This window comes from Nerophis ophidion, linkage group LG04, assembly GCF_033978795.1.
Source record: "Nerophis ophidion isolate RoL-2023_Sa linkage group LG04, RoL_Noph_v1.0, whole genome shotgun sequence".
Taxonomy (NCBI): domain Eukaryota; kingdom Metazoa; phylum Chordata; class Actinopteri; order Syngnathiformes; family Syngnathidae; genus Nerophis; species Nerophis ophidion.
The window spans coordinates 54,917,390-54,934,889 of NC_084614.1; the positions used below are offsets into that span (position 1 = coordinate 54,917,390).

General features: G+C 36.8%; 1 protein-coding gene across 1 annotated transcript in view; it reads left to right on the forward strand.

The window, feature by feature from the left end:
* Positions 1–17,500, forward strand: part of LOC133551575 (palmitoyltransferase ZDHHC23-A-like) — a 19,623-nt gene that overhangs the window by 939 nt on the left and 1,184 nt on the right. Inside the window, exons 2-4 of the mRNA XM_061898415.1 lie at positions 224–368; positions 8,244–8,834; positions 10,157–10,324. Coding sequence (XP_061754399.1) covers positions 247–368; positions 8,244–8,834; positions 10,157–10,324 — 881 coding nt within the window. The 5' untranslated portion in view covers positions 224–246. The remainder of the gene's footprint in view (positions 1–223; positions 369–8,243; positions 8,835–10,156; positions 10,325–17,500) is intronic.

Below are 17,500 nucleotides of genomic sequence, written 5' to 3' on the forward strand. Positions count from 1 at the left end.
AACACTCTTAAGTGGAGGTACAACTACGTTACACGTGTGTGAGCGCGTTTTGAGGACTTTGTTGTCCCAGATTCTTTGTCTGAAGGGACTCAGTGGCCTTCTTTCAACAAATGACTTTAGAAGCGCTCAGTGCTGATTATAGACATGATTAATTAGTTTAATACCCTGTGGAATACATTGGTCAAACCTTTTTAAAAGTGTGTTTTTTTTTGTATGAAAACAGCCGGGTGTTGAAGGTGTGCCATCATGAAATGGGAGAAGTTGAAGCCTCCAGAACCAGACGACCAAATGTGTTGTTGTGAGTGTGATGTCTTCCAGTGTGGATGTTGTTGTTGCGACTGTGACGACGTGGACCAGGCCTTTAACAGGTAAAAAACTAACAAAAAAAAGTAAAAATGAAATAAATAAATAAATTTAAAAAAAATAATAATAATAAAAAAAAAATATATATATATATATATATATATATACATATATATAAGGGTTGTGGAGAAAAATCGATTCGAATACGTTGTGCGATTCAGAATCGATTCTCATTTTAAAAAATGTTTATCTTTTACTGTTTTATTATTGTTATTTTCAATCAATCCAACAAACCAATACACAGAAATACCATAACAATGCAATCCAATTCCAAAACCAAACCTGACCCAGCAACACTCAGAACTGCAATAAACAGACCAATTGAGAGGAGACACAAACACGACACAGAACAAACCAAAAGCAGTGAAACAAAAATGAATATTATCAACAGCAGTATCAATATTAGTTATAATTTCAGCATAGCAGTGATAAAAAATCACTCAATTACATTATCATTAGACATTTATAAAAATTTTAAAAAAGAACAATAGTGTCACAGTGGCTTACACTTGCATCGCATCTCAGGAGCTTGACAACACACTGTGTCCAATGTTTTCACAAAGATAAAATAAGTCATATTTTTGGTTCGTTTAATAGATAAAAAAAAATTACATTATTGCAATCAGTTGATAAAACATTGTCCTTTATAATTATAAAAGTTTAAAAAAAAATCTACTACTCTGCTAGCATGTCAGCAGACTGGGGTAGATCCTGCTGAAATCCTATGTATTGAATGAATACAGAATCAATTTGAATCGGAAAATATTAGTTTTTGAATCGAGAATCGCGTTGAATCGAAAAAAATCGATAAATTATCGAATCGCGACCCCATGAATCGATATTGAATCGAATCGTGGGACACCCAAAGATTCGCAGCCCTAATATATATATATATATATATATATATATATATATATATTTGGATGGATGAATACATGAATGGGTGTACTGTTATATATATACATACACACAACAGTACAACAGTATATATATATATATATATATATATATATATATATATATATATATATATATATATATATATATATATATATATATATATATATATATACACACACACAACAGTACACCCATTCATGTATTCATCCATCCAAATCATCTCTATGCAGCCGACCGAGTCTCTATCATCTACAAACCCAGTTTCCATATGAGTTGGGAAATTGTGTTAGATCTAAATATAAACAGAATACAATGATTTGCAAATCATTTTCCACCCATATTCAGTTGAATATGCTACAAAGACAACATATTTGATGTTCAAACTGATAAACTTTTTTTTTTTTTGCAAATAATGATTAACTTTAGGATTTGATGCCAGCAACACGTGACAAAGAAGTTGGGAAAGGTGGCAATAAATACTGATAAAGTTGAGGAATTCTCATCAAACACTTATTTGGAACATCCCACAGGTGTGCAGGCTAATTGGGAACAGGTGGGTGCCATGATTGGGTATGAAAACAGTGAAATGCTCAGTCTTTCACAAACAAGGACGGGGCGAAGGTCACCACTTTGTAAACAAATGTGTGAGCAAATTTCTCAAAGGTCTGTTGCAAAGAATTTAGGAATTTCACCATCTACGGTCCGTAATACCATCAAAAGGTTCAGAGAATCTGGAGAAATCACTGAACATAAGCGATGATATAACCGTCTTTCGTTCCCTCAGGCGGTACTGCATCAAAAAGCGACATCAGTGTGTAAAGGATATCACCACATGGGCTCAGGAACCCTTACGAAAACCACTGTCAGTAACTACAGTTTGTCGCTACATCTGTAAGTGCAAGTTAAAACTACACTGCAAAACCAAAGCCGTTTATCAACGACACCCAGAAACGCCGCCGGCTTCTCTGTGCCCGAGCTCAGCTAAGATGGACTGATGCAAAGTGGAAAAGTGTTCTGTTGTCTGACGAGTCCACATTTCGAATTGTTTTTTGGAAACGATGAACATCGTGTCATCTGGACCAAAGAGGAAAAGAAACATCAGAAAAAGTTGAAAAGTTGCAAAGTTGCAAAGTTGAAAAACCAGCATCTGTGATGGTATGGGGGTGTATTAGTGCCCAAGGCATGGGTAACTTACACATCTGTGAAGGCACCATTAATGCTAAATAGTCCATACAGGTTTTGGCGCATATGTTGCCATCCAAGCAACGTTATCATGGACGCTCTTGCTTATTTCAGCAAGACAATGCCAAGTCACTTGTTACAACAGCGTGGCTTCATAGTAAAAGAGTGCGGGTACTACACTGGCCTGCCTGTAGTCCAGACCTGTCTCCCATTGAAAATGTGTGGCGCATTATGAAGCCTAAAATACCACAACGGAGACCACGGGCTGTTGAACAACTTAAGCTGTACATAAAACAAGAATGGGAAAGAATTCCATCTGAAAAGCTTCAAAAATGTGTCTCCTCAGTTCCCAAAGGTTTATTGAGTGTTGTTAAAAGAAAAGGTGATGAAACACAGTGGTGAACATGCGCTTTCCCAACTACTTTGGCACGTGTTGCGCCATGAAATTCTAAGTTAATTATTATTTGCAAAAAAAAAAAAGTTTATGAGTTTTAACATCAGATATCTTGTCTTTGTAGTGCATTCAATTGAATATGGGTTGAAAAGGATTTGAAAATCATTGTATTCCGTTTATATTTACATCTAACACAATTTCCCAACTCATACCTATAACGGGGTTTGTATAATCAATCAATCAACCATTCCCTCATGCATCCATTGAGTCCTAATAGAGGTCAATTTATCCATACTATCATTTATCTGTCAATCCATTCATTCATTCAGTTATCCATAATCTTCATATGTTTTTCCCTCTATCCATCTTTCATCCTTCGTGTGCTTCCATTTACCCTTTTATCATCCATCATCTGCATGTGATCCATTATGCATCCATCCATCAATCCATTCCACTTTATTTATTATCCATCTGTCATACATATATTTATCAATCTTTTCATCAATTTATCCATTCATTAATCAGTCAATTTATTCATTCATCCATGATCTCCATCCATTCATCCACATCCATCTGTTTTGTGCATCCATCCTTTTTGTCCACAATATCTATCCATCCACCCCATCTCTATATCTTTCATCATCTCTCCATTCGTCATCCACACATCAATCCATTTATGTAGGAATCGTTCCATGGTTTCTATCCATTTGTTATCCATTCTTCCATCAATTCTCCGTCCATCATTTTTTGCTCCATTGTATCCATGATCTCCAGCCAATTTATTAGTCTGTTCATCCATTTTTTATCACTCCATCCTGTCCTCCATCTATCTCTATCCATGCATTCATTTGTTCTCCATCCACCAATCAATTTGTTAATCTGCCATCCATCCATTTATCTGTGATCTAGCATTCACCCACCCATTTATAATGATCTGCTATCATTCATCCATTTATAATGATCTCCTATCATCCATCCATTTATCATTGATCTCCTATCATTCATCTATCAATTGATCCATGATCTCCTCTCATTCATCCATACATGTATCCATGATCTATAATCCATCCATCCAATTATCAGTGACCTTCTATCATCCATCCAAAATATTCTATAATCCATCCATCAATTTATTCACAATATCCAAACATTCATCCATACATTCTTCCACGAGCTCCTATTATCCATCCATGTCATGTTATACATTTGTCCATCCATTTATTTATCCAAAATCTATGATCTCCCATCGTTCATCCATCCATTTATCTGTGGTTCCTATAATTCATCCATGTATTTATCCATGATTTCCTATTGTTCATCCATCCATTTATCCTTGATCTCTTATCATTCATCCCTCCTTTTATCCATGATCTCTTATTGTTCATCCGTCCATTTAGCCATGATCTCCAATCATTCATCCATCCATGTATCCATGATCCCCTATTATTCATTCACCCATTCATCTATGATCCCCTATTTTTAAAACATCCATTCATCTACAATCTCCTATTATTCGTCCATAATCGCCTATCATTCTGCCATTCATTTATCCACAATATCCTATTATTTAACATAAATTTATCCATGATCTCGTATCACTCATCCATCCTTTTATCTATGATCTCCTATAATTCATCCATCCATTAATCTCCAATCATTCATCCATGATGGCCTATCATTCTGCCATTCATTTATCCATAATAGCCTATCATTCAACATCCATTTATCCATGATCTCCTATTAGTTATCCATCATTTATCCATGATTACATCCATCCATTTATCTATGATCTCCTATCATTCATCTAACATGTATCCATGATCTCCTATTATTCATTCATCTATTTATCTATGATCCCCTATTATTAAAACATCCATTTATCTACAATCTCCTATTCTTCATCCATGATCGCCTATCATTCTGCCATTCATTTATCCACAATATCCTATCATTTAACATAAATTTATCCATGATCTCGTATAATTCATCCATCCTTTTATCTGTGATCTCCTATAATTCATCCATCCATTAATCTCCAATCATTCATCCATGATGGCCTATCATTCTGCCATTCATTTATCCATAATAGCCTATCATTCAACATCCATTTATCCATGATCTCCTATTAGTTATCCATCAATTTATCCATGATTTCATCCATCCATTTATCTATGATCTCCTATCATTCATCTAACATGTATCCATGGTGTCCTATTATTCATCCATTCATTTAACCACAGACTCAAATCAGTTATCCATGATCTCTTATCATTCATCCGTCCATTTATTTGCAATCTCCTTTGATTCATCCATCCATTTATATGTGGCTCCTATCATTCATGTATGTGGCTCCTATCATTCATCCATGTATCCATGATCTCCTATTAGTTATCCATCCATGTATTCATGATTTCCTGTATTCCATCTATCCATTCATTTATGATCTCCTATCATTCATCTAACATGAATCCATGATGTCCTATTATTCATCCATCCATTTATCCACAATCTCATAACAATTATCCATGATCTCCTATCATTCATCCATCCATTTATCCGCGATCTCCTTTGATTCATCCAACCATTTATCTGTGGCTCCTATCATTCATTCATCCATGTATCGATGATATCCTATTGTTCATCCATCCATTTATCCATGATCTCCTATTATTCATTCGTCCATGTATCCATGATCTGCTATTGTTTATCCATTATCCATGATCTCCGATTAGTTATCCATCCATTTATCCATGATTTCCTGTATTCCATCCATCCATTTATCTATGATCTCCTATCATTCATCTAACATGTATCCATGATCTCCTATCATTCATCCATCCATTTACCCGTGATCTCCTTTGATTCATCCATCCATTCATCTGTGGGTCCTATCATTCATTCATCCATGTATCCATAATATCCTATTGTTCATCCATCCATTTATCCATGATCTCCTATTATTCATTCGGCCATGTATCCATGATCTGCTATTGTTTATCCATTATCCATGATCTCCGATTTGTTATCCATCCATTTATCCATGATTTCCTGTAGTCCATCCATCCATTTATCTATGATCTCCTATCGTCCATCTAACATGTATCCATGATGTCCTATTATTCATCCATTCATTTGTTCACGGACTCAAATCAATTATCCATGATCTCTTATCATTCATCCATCCATTTATTTGCGATTTCCTTTCATACATCCATCCATTTATCTGTGGCTCCTATCATTAATTCATCCATGTATCCATGATATCCTATTGTTTATTCACTATCCATGATCTCCGATGAGTTATCCATCCATATATCCATGATTTCCTGTAATCCATCCATCCATTTATCTATGATCTCATATTATTCATCCAACATGTATCCACAATGTCCTATTATTCATCCATCCATGTATCCATGATCTACTATTGTTTATCCATTATCCATGACCTCCGATTAGTTATCTATCCATTTATCCATGATTTCCTGTATTCCATCCATCCATTTATCTATGATCTCCTATCATTCATCTAACATGTATCCATGATCTCCTATCATTCATCCATCCATTTATCCGTGATCTCCTTTGATTCATCCATCCATTCATCTGTGGGTCCTATCATTCATTCATCCATGTATCCGTGATCTCCTTTGATTCATCCATCCATTCATCTGTGGGTCCTATCATTCATTCATCCATGTATCCATAATATCCTATTGTTCATCCATCCATTTATCCATGATCTCCTATTATTCATTCGGCCATGTATCCATGATCTGCTATTGTTTATCCATTATCCATGATCTCCGATTTGTTATCCATCCATTTATCCATGATTTCATGTATTCCATCCATCCATTTATCTATGATCTCCTATCGTCCATCTAACATGTATCCATGATGTCCTATTATTCATCCATTCATTTTTTCACGGACTCAAATCAATTATCCATGATCTCTTATCATTCATCCATCCATTTATTTGCGATCTCCTTTCATACATCCATCCATTTATCTGTGGCTCCTATCATTAATTCATCCATGTATCCATGATATCCTATTGTTTATTCACTATCCATGATCTCCGATGAGTTATCCATCCATATATCCATGATTTCCTGTAATCCATCCATCCATTTACCTATGATCTCATATCATTCATCCAACATGTATCCACAATGTCCTATTATTCATCCATCCATGTATCCATGATCTGCTATTGTTTATCCATTATCCATGATCTCCGATTAGTTATCCATCCATTTATCCATGATTTCCTGTATTCCATCCATCCATTTATCTATGATCTCCTATCCTTCATCTAACATGTATCCATGATCTCCTATCATTCATCCATCCATTTATCCGTGATCTCCTTTGATTCATCCATCCATTCATCTGTGGGTCCTATCATTCATTCATCCATGTATCCATAATATCCTATTGTTCATCCATCCATTTATCCATGATCTCCTATTATTCATTCGGCCATGTATCCATGATCTGCTATTGTTTATCCATTATCCATGATCTCCGATTTGTTATCCATCCATTTATCCATGATTTCCTGTATTCCGTCCATCCATTTATCTATGATCTCCTATCGTCCATCTAACATGTATCCATGATGTCATATTATTCATCCATTCATTTTTTCACGGACTCAAATCAATTATCCATGATTTCTTATCATTCATCCATCCATTTATTTGCGATCTCCTTTCATACATCCATCCATTTATCTGTGGCTCCTATCATTAATTCATCCATGTATCCATGATATCCTATTGTTTATTCACTATCCATGATATCCGATGAGTTATCCATCCATATATCCATGATTTCCTGTAATCCATCCATCCATTTATCTATGATCTCATATCATTCATCCAACATGTATCCACAATGTCCTATTATTCATCCATCCATTTATCCACAATCTCATATCAATTATCCATAATCTATCATTCATCCATCCATTTATCTGTGATCTCCTTTGATTCATTCATCCATTTATCTGTGGCTCCTATCATTCATTCATCCATGTATCCATGATATCCTATTCTTCATCCATCCATGAATCCATGATCACCTATTATTCATCCATCCATTTATCTGTGGCTCCGATCATTCATTCATCCATGATATCCTATTGTTCATCCATCCATGTATCCATAATCACCTATTATTCATCCATCCATGTATCCATGATATCCTATTGTTCATCCATCCATTTATCCATGATCTTCTATTATTCTTCCATCCATGTATCCACAATCTACTATCATTCATCCATCCATCCATTCATTCAGCCATGATCTCCTATCACTCATCCATTCATTTGATCATGACCGCACGTATAATTCATCATTCATGCATTCATTCTGTTACTGTGTCGGTGTAGATGGTTGCGGGACCGGACACCAAAAGCTGGATGTCACTCTGCTCTCCTGGGGGCCTTGATTGACCACCTGGAGATCTCCATTGTTCCAGCGCTGGTTCTCCTGCCGCTCCTGATGCGTGTGGCGGCGCTGCACTACCTGCTGGGCATCATGACCCTGACGGCTCTGCCCGGCCTGGTGCTGTGGCTCTACTACGCCACCCACAGGAGGAAGAGACGCACACTCTTCTTCCTCACCCTGGCGCTCAACTCTCTGGCCTACACCTACTACCTCTTCATCACGGAGATTCTTCCTCGTGGGGACGTGAGCCGCATCCAGCTGTGCTCCCTGACCGCCGGGGTGATCCTGACTATCGCTTCGCTGGTTCGGACCAAGAGAGGTCCGGGATTTGTCAGGACTGAAGCTGTTGAGTATTGGCCACACGCTAGCGTCCAATCAGAGGCGTCCTCTTGCGCAGGCGCAACATCACAGTTTCCCACAGGAAGTGGACGATGCAGCTGGTGTCCTGTGTGCAAAATTAGGCGACCACCTCGGGCGGGACATTGTAGGACATGCGGAGCTTGCGTCCAACGCCTGGATCACCACTGTGTCTGGTCTGTGCATCTATATGCACATTTATGAGTATAATGATGTCATCACATGTACACAGATGATGTAATGCAATAAACTAAATATATCTGTTTTCAAATAGCACAGGGAGCGAACATGTTAAAGGTGAAGTTTATTTAATGTCTAATCACTGTAATGCAGCAGTACCTCATTTCATCAAACCCATTTATCGTATTATCTCAAATTTAACATCTTAAAAGTCAAAATTTTTTACCTACATTTTTGCACAACAAATTACCGGTAGTCTGTTTGCCCAAGTACCATTTTGCAGAATTGAAGAAAGAAAGAAACACACGCGTTGGCGACTCAGTCTCTATACTTTTTTAAAATTCGAGTACGACTGCATAAAAAGCCGCCATGAGACGAAAAAAAGTTGCGAGTGCCAGCATTTTGTGGGAAACACTGTTGAACTAAATAGAACACTGAAAATACGAAGATGGCGTCCGCATTAAATATAAAAGGGATATGAAAAGTTAATTTATCATTTTATTTATAATGTATTTTGATTGATTGATTGATTGATTGATTGATTGATTGATTGATTGATACGTTTATTAGTAGATTGCACAGTACAGTACATATTCCGTACAATTGACCACTAAATGGTAACACCCGAATAAGTTTTTCAACTTGTTTAAGTCGGGGAACACGTTAATCAATTCATGGTATTTCACTATTACATTATTTCTTAGGGGTATTCGTTTTTCACAAAAGTCATTTTTTGTCTGCATTTCTGCAAATTGTCACTAACGAAAACCGAGATACCGTTGTACACAGTAAAAATTTAAGATAATTTACTTTTACCTTTACTGTAATTGCCTAAAAATCATAGCAAATTGCTGCAAATATATTTCAAAGTTTGCTGTGAATCTAAAATGAACATTTTTACAGTGTACATTTAATAAATGTATACTTCTGACTCAAATAGGTGTATAAATATACAAATATATATACATATATATATATATATATATATATATATATACTGTATATATGTATGTATATATACAAAAATGTATGTGTATATATATACTGTATACATATAGATATATGGATATATACACACACACACACATATAAATATATATATATATATATATATATATGCTTTGCTATATTTTAAATGCAACCAGAACACTTTTTCTGCGTGACTAATTATATTTTCAAGACTTAAAAACACAACCTTGACCACTTTCCATTAATTTTGAGCATTCTCTTAGCAAAAACTAACAAGCTATGGCCAACCAGACAAGATTTTAACATGAAACATCATTGTTTGTATGTGTGTGTATGTGTTATGTTGTAGGATAAACAGTTGTGTAGGACAGGCTAACCACCGCAGCTTCCTGTTGACCGTGTGCGTGTTCCTGCTGACATCTCTGTACGGCATCGGCCTGGTGCTGCACAGCCTGTGTCCTCAACAGTATCTGGTCAGCGCGCTCTTCTACTGCCCAGGTGTCTACACTCAGTCCAGGTATGACTCTTCAAGTCAATATAAAGTACTGTATGTGTGGTTCACTTGCAAACGTTGCGCTCATTGTTTCTAGAGGTGTCCTGGTCTAATTTTGCTATCGGTCCAATATCAGCAAAAAAATAAAGAATAAAAATAACAAGTATCATATCATAATAGCTAGCATCTAATATCTCTGACATGAGCAAGGATGCAAGCAGTCCTGCAGCGTTTTTACAAAGCTGCACAGCCACTTAACAGCTAAATGTCCTCCAATAAGCACACAAGGTTCGTCTTTCCTTGTTTGTTTTTTTAGTGAAGTCATTTACAAAAGGTAAACATAGGCTATAAGAGCTAGCATCTACACAACCGCTAAGCACACAATAGCCCACACGCTAGATATACATAATAGGTGTCCTTAAATTTCTTCAGTCTTAAAAAGCACATTTGTCAATATAAAACAATTATCATATCATCAAAGTTGGTTATTACTAACACCTACAAAGTCTCCAAGGCAGAGAGGCATATTCGAAAATATCCAGTAACTAATGTGTCCGCATCATGAGTTTAAGTAAATTATTGCGGCCACGAGGTGTGACCAAAAACAAATACCACTCCGCTTCGACTTAAAGACAGCCAAAGTCCATTCCATTCAGTTAATAACAAATAGGTTATATACATATCATTGTTCTCTGTTTGACTAATTTTACTTGTTCCAAGCCTTTTCTAAAATTCCACATTGCAAAAGTAATAAAAGTACCAAAGATTTTTGCTAACATCGTATCTGATCAATGTGCGTATTGGCCCATACGCAAGGTTTAAATATCGGTATCGCATCAGAAGTTTAAAAAAAAAAAGTTGTGTTGATGATGTTTATCATAATCCAAAAAAGATGACTTGAAGTTAAAATTGTATACATTTCCGAATTTTTTTTTTTTTGGCCTCTCCCTTTTTTCCAAGATTTTGTTTTTCTCTGAACATGTGACTATTCTTATAAAATTCCAACTTTTATTATTTCAAAATAACAATATATTTTTTTTGTCAAAACAAACTGTGGTTTATAGTCTTCAAACATGACGTTTTTCTCACAACACAGGGATGGATTTCCTCAATAACAATATGACTATTCTTGTAAATGTTAGAGGTGTTTTATGGATGTATTTTTATCCAAAAATATTACTTTAGTCTCATATTAGACTTCCATTTTTTCTCATGACATAAAGGAATTAGTTCAATACACTTTGTGCACTGCAGGCTCTAAAACCAATAAAGAGTGTATACGGTAGCTATATAACAGCTGAACATAGCAAAGTAGTCTTACGCAGTGCTTCTTATAGTCCTGACTTTCACATTTTGTTGCTGATAAATGTGAAGGTATTATTACCATGTTTATTTTATTGTATTTTTCAGTATCAAATGGCTCAAGTTGGTCAAAAAATGTTTTATAGTTTAAGGGTGTATTTATTTTTTGATTACGGGTGAATTAATGCACCTTATATCTTTTCAATATGAATAAATTTGATATATATGTACACACACACACACATACACATATATATACACACATATATATATATATATATATATATATATATATATATATATATATATATATATATATATATATATATATATATATATATATGTATATATATATATATATATATATATATATGTATATATATATATATATATACAGTGCGGGCCCAAGCCTCCATGGGGCCCTAAGCAAAATTTGACTTTGGGGCCCTCTATTTCTGCCAATAATATTGATTGTTGATCATTCACACACCTACTATAAACTCATTGCGGCTCTGGCAGGGTTGTTTACATTATCCTATTGTCAGCCTGGCATGTCTTTACAAATGACATGTCATTTATAAAGATAAGGGGGTGGCCGAGTTAAGAACATAAATAATACCAATGAATGAACGAATGATGTCCAGAGTGCCACATATGGTTCCTAACCTTAAAATGTAGAAAACATTCAGCTACAAGAGTTGCCTGGGGTTGAACAGTCCGAGTGATAAAGCTTTGTATTTACAGTAAAAGTGTCATCTTGTCTCATCAGTCTTGTAAATTTTAGTCTTTAATTACTAGTTTATATTTTTTAGTTAATTGTTCATATTTAATGTTTTCTTCGTACAAAGAAAGCGCAGTCTACTGAAGTTAAATTCCATGTGTGTTAAACATAACTGGACCATAAAGCTGATTCTAATTCACTTTATTATTTTTGGTAACAAAAACCTGAAACAGCACTGTGCAAAAATAATTCGTAGTGCAAGAAAAACAATAAAGTGCAACAATAAAATCACTTCAATATATATAAAAATGAACAAATTCAATTGTTGTTCAGTATTTTCCTTATTGGCCCTCTGAATAGGGATCGTCACTCAGCATGAAAAGAATTACTCGCTGTGCACTTTTTTGCTCGTTTTATTTGATACTGCAACAGCAGCAGTAGCAGTAGCAGCAGCAATAGCAGCAGCAGGTAATAACCTAAAAGTAAACATGAACACAACAAAACAATGTATCTATTTTTGAATCATCATAATGTAAATAATAGACATAAATTAATCAACTGAACCATATTGTTGTCAACCATGATAAGACATATTATCAATCACTGTGATTTTATCCTAATTTATTAATTTTAGCATTACATTTTATCATCACCATTAATTTATGTCATTTAATGTTTTAAATGTGATCAGAATCTTTTATAATGTCGCCATGATTCATGGACAAGCATACTAAAAAAAAACATAAACAAAGGCACTCTGTTTGAGCCACACATTACACTTTAAGCAGAACTACATTAAAGAACTACAAATCCCATCAGCCAAACCAGGAAGTAAAGTGCCGGTATTTTCAAACTCAAGCCAAGAATAAACCTACGATCACTCCAATTCAGCCGGACACACACAACGTGACAATACTCTAATACAACAGATTTCAATCCGCAAATTACTGTGGTTGTACCCTTTAACTTAATCATTTTGCCGATGTCGTTCAAAAGCTAAAACGGTGCGTGTTTGCGCTGGCCAGCCGCACAACAAGCGCCGCGGACATAGCGAACACACAACAAACAAAAAAGAAAAGAAGCGAGCAAACATGGATTTTAAACAATAGTTCAGTTGATCTAACCAAGAAAAGCGGACAAAATAAAATGATCTTACCAGTGGGGTATGCTGGTGACGAAGCACGCTGTATTTTACCAAAGCCATTTTTAAAGCTACCCAAGTAGTCACCTGACAGTGGTAGCCACGCCCATCTTAAACTTCCCAAGCAAGCCCGCCATAAATACATATACACATAACAAACACACATAGTAAATCCAACAATTGTACAAAAACCAACATAAGTAAATTAAGTATCAAGCAAATACTTAAATAATATTAATGAACAGAGTTACCAGAAACAAGGTAACATAACGGTTTATAAACAAATATAAAGTTACTACATATTAAAACTATGTAAATGTACATAACGATGTGCAAAAAATTTTGGGGGAAAAAATCAAAATAAACTACCTCAATTCACACATTTGACCATCACATCACAGTCTTTTTCCTCTGTTCTTCACCACCCACACCACTCCACCCACTCCTTAAAACCTGTGCTTCCTGGCTTTTCTGTAGGCAAACCAGTGGGCGTGGCTATCGCTCTTAACAAAAGTGCCATCAGGCGCAACGTTATAACGTTAGCTAGGTGAGTGGCTGGTTGATGAGGTAGCCTACTAAAATATCTTGGTAAATATCGTGAACGGGCCAACTTTGGGAACAAGGAGTAGGCTAGCTACCAGGCGTCATCACTTGGATCTGGTCGTGTTTCTTGACCATCTCCTCACTGTCCTCAGGTGAAAACAATGAGCTGCAAGCCTGGCCCTGGTTGAGATGACAGCCGCATTTAAAAGCACTCGCCCTCTCGATCTAACCAACACTCGTGTAATCCTGTCACTGACTAAAGGATTTGATCACTTCCCCGTTAGCGGCCGACAACACAGGGTTATTATTGAGTATCCGTACTATTTCATGTTCGCGTGAAACCATGACAGAAAGTAACCGTAGCTAGTTAAGTTAAATCTAAGGGGTAATAAACGCACACCGTTAGGTAAGCAATCTGACGAGTTGGTTGACTAGGGGTGAGAGGCTGCCGCTAGCTTGGATAGAACGCTATGACAGTGGCGGCAAAAAGATTAACTTTTACAAAACCATCTCTTTTTAAAATACTCTAAACTAATATTTCCCCTTTGAAAAAACACATACTTTTTACAGATTAAGAAAAACAAGGCTTTGTTTTAATATGTTGCTGCTCCTCGATCTTAGCGCTGCTTTCGATACCGTCGATCATAATATTTTATTAGAACGTATCAAAACACGAATTGGTATGTCAGACTTAGCCCTGTCTTGGTTTAACTCTTATCTTACTGATAGGATGCAGTGTGTCTCCCATAACAATGTGACCTCGGACTACGTTAAGGTAACGTGTGGAGTTCCCCAGGGTTCGGTCCTTGGCCCTGCACTCTTCAGCATCTACATGCTGCCGCTAGGTGACATCATACGCAAATACGGTATTAGCTTTCACTGTTATGCTGATGACACCCAACTCTACATGCCCCTAAAGCTGACCAACACGCCGGATTGTAGTCAGCTGGAGGCGTGTCTTAATGAAATTAAACAATGGATGTCCGCTAACTTTTTGCAACTCAACGCCAAAAAAACGGAAATGCTGATTATCGGTCCTGCTAGACACCGAACTCTATTTAATAATACAACTCTAACATTTGACAACCAAACAATTAAACAAGGCGACACGGTAAAGAATCTGGGTATTATCTTCGACCCAACTCTCTCCTTTGAGGCACACATTAAAAGCGTTACTAAAACGGCCTTCTTTCATCTCCGTAACATCGCTAAAATTCGCTCCATTCTGTCCACTAAAGACGCTGAGATCATTATCCATGCGTTTGTTACGTCTCGCCTCGACTACTGTAACGTATTATTTTCGGGTCTCCCCATGTCTAGCATTAAAAGATTACAGTTGGTACAAAATGCGGCTGCTAGACTTTTGACAAGAACAAGAAAGTTTGATCACATTACGCCTGTACTGGCTCACCTGCACTGGCTTCCTGTGCACTTAAGATGTGACTTTAAGGTTTTACTACTTACGTATAAAATACTACACGGTCTAGCTCCATCTTATCTTGCCGATTGTATTGTACCATATGTCCCGGCAAGAAATCTGCGTTCAAAGGACTCCGGCTTATTAGTGATTCCCAAAGCCCAAAAAAAGTCTGCGGGCTATAGAGCATTTTCCGTTCGGGCTCCAGTACTCTGGAATGCCCTCCCGGTAACAGTTCGCGATGCCACCTCAGTAGAAGCATTTAAGTCTCACCTTAAAACTCATTTGTATACTCTAGCCTTTAAATAGACTCCCTTTTTAGACCAGTTGATCTGCCGTTTCTTTTCTTTTTCTTCTATGTCCCACTCTCCCGTGTGGAGGGGGTCCGGTCCGATCCGGTGGCCATGTACTGCTCGCCTGTGTATTGGCTGGGGACATCTCTGCGCTGCTGGTCCGCCTACGCTTGGGATGGTTTCCTGCTGGCTCCGCTGTGAACGGGACTCTCGCTGCTGTGTCTTGGATCCTCTTTGGACTGGACTCTCGCGACTGTGTTGTATCCATTATGGATTGAACTTTCACAGTATCCTGTTAGATCCGCTCGACATCCATTGCTTTCCTCCTCTCTAAGGTTCTCATAGTCATCATTGTCACCGACGTCCCACTGGGTCATTATTGTCACCGATGTCCCACTGGGTGTGAGTTTTCCTTGCCCTTATGTGGGCCTACCGAGGATGTCGTGGTGGTTTGTGCAGCCCTTTGAGACACTAGTGATTTAGGGCTATATAAGTAAACATTGATTGATTGATATTACAATAAGTCCAAACTGTTCAGTGCTAGACTGCTTCATCCCAAGTGCAGGACTAATAGACTCAAGAACTCTTTTGTCCCACACGCCATTAGACTGTACAACTCCTCTCTGGGACGGGGGACGGGGGGTATTAGAATGACAGGGGATGCAAAACATTAACAGTGCAATACGTTTTCATAACATGGTCACTACTGCCTACTTTGTCTTATTATATTCTTATTTTACTGTTATATTGTTATTCCCATGGTTTTTATTCTTTTTGTAATATTTCTCTATTTTGTTTCCTTTTAAACCCCCATTATTTACTTTTTACTTTTTTCTTTAAATTGATCTCAACTCTGTACACTGCTGCTGGAATTTTAATTTTCCTGAAGGAACTCTCCTGAAGGAATCAATAAAGTACTATCTATCTATCTATCTATCTAAACCCCCAAAACGGAAAAAACGATGATTCACTATAAAACAGCGTTTCTATAAAATTAGCCATTGCAACTTACAACTCATTCTGTGGGAACAGGTCACATATATGAATCAACTCAAAGTTCAGCTTATTATTACACAAATACAAACACGTTAGCATGAATATTTCACTATTTGAACGGCCAGTTAAAAGATAAATTACACGAGTTTTTAAACTAGCTAGCTAATTTGCTAATTACAGCTACAAATCTCTTTGATAAACTTTTTATTACCAATCATGCAAATATACCTTTATCATGGCATTTTTTCTCCTCTTCCACTTTCTTCTTTCTTTTTTCTGCACCTGAGGAATATATCCTTTTTTGTGACATTGTTTTGCCTCGATCTGCGCTTTTGATGCCCAGTGTGCACTGGCATTGCAAGGCAGGCGGCAAACGTCACAGGTGCAGCAGAGGCAGAGAGCTTTGACATTTAAAGAGAGGCAGGAAGAATAACTAGGGTTAGATCAGCAGCAGCACTCTGTTGACCTAAAATTGTGTTTTTGTACAATAATATAATCCATGAAGTGGATCGAAACATCTTTGATCATTTAGAAATCATCAGTCGGACTGTACATGCAAAAATTTTTAAAAAATAATTTTTGGGTAATTGCTTTTGGGGGCTCCCTGGTGGCCGCGAGGCGCTTAGTTCGCTTATGCCTTGGGCCGGCTCTGTATATATATATATATATACATATATATTAGAGATGCGCTGTTTGCGGTCTCATTCGCGGAGTCCGCGGATAAACCGCGGGTCGGGCGGGTGACATGACGAAAAAACAGATTTTAAATAGATTCGGGTGGGTGGCG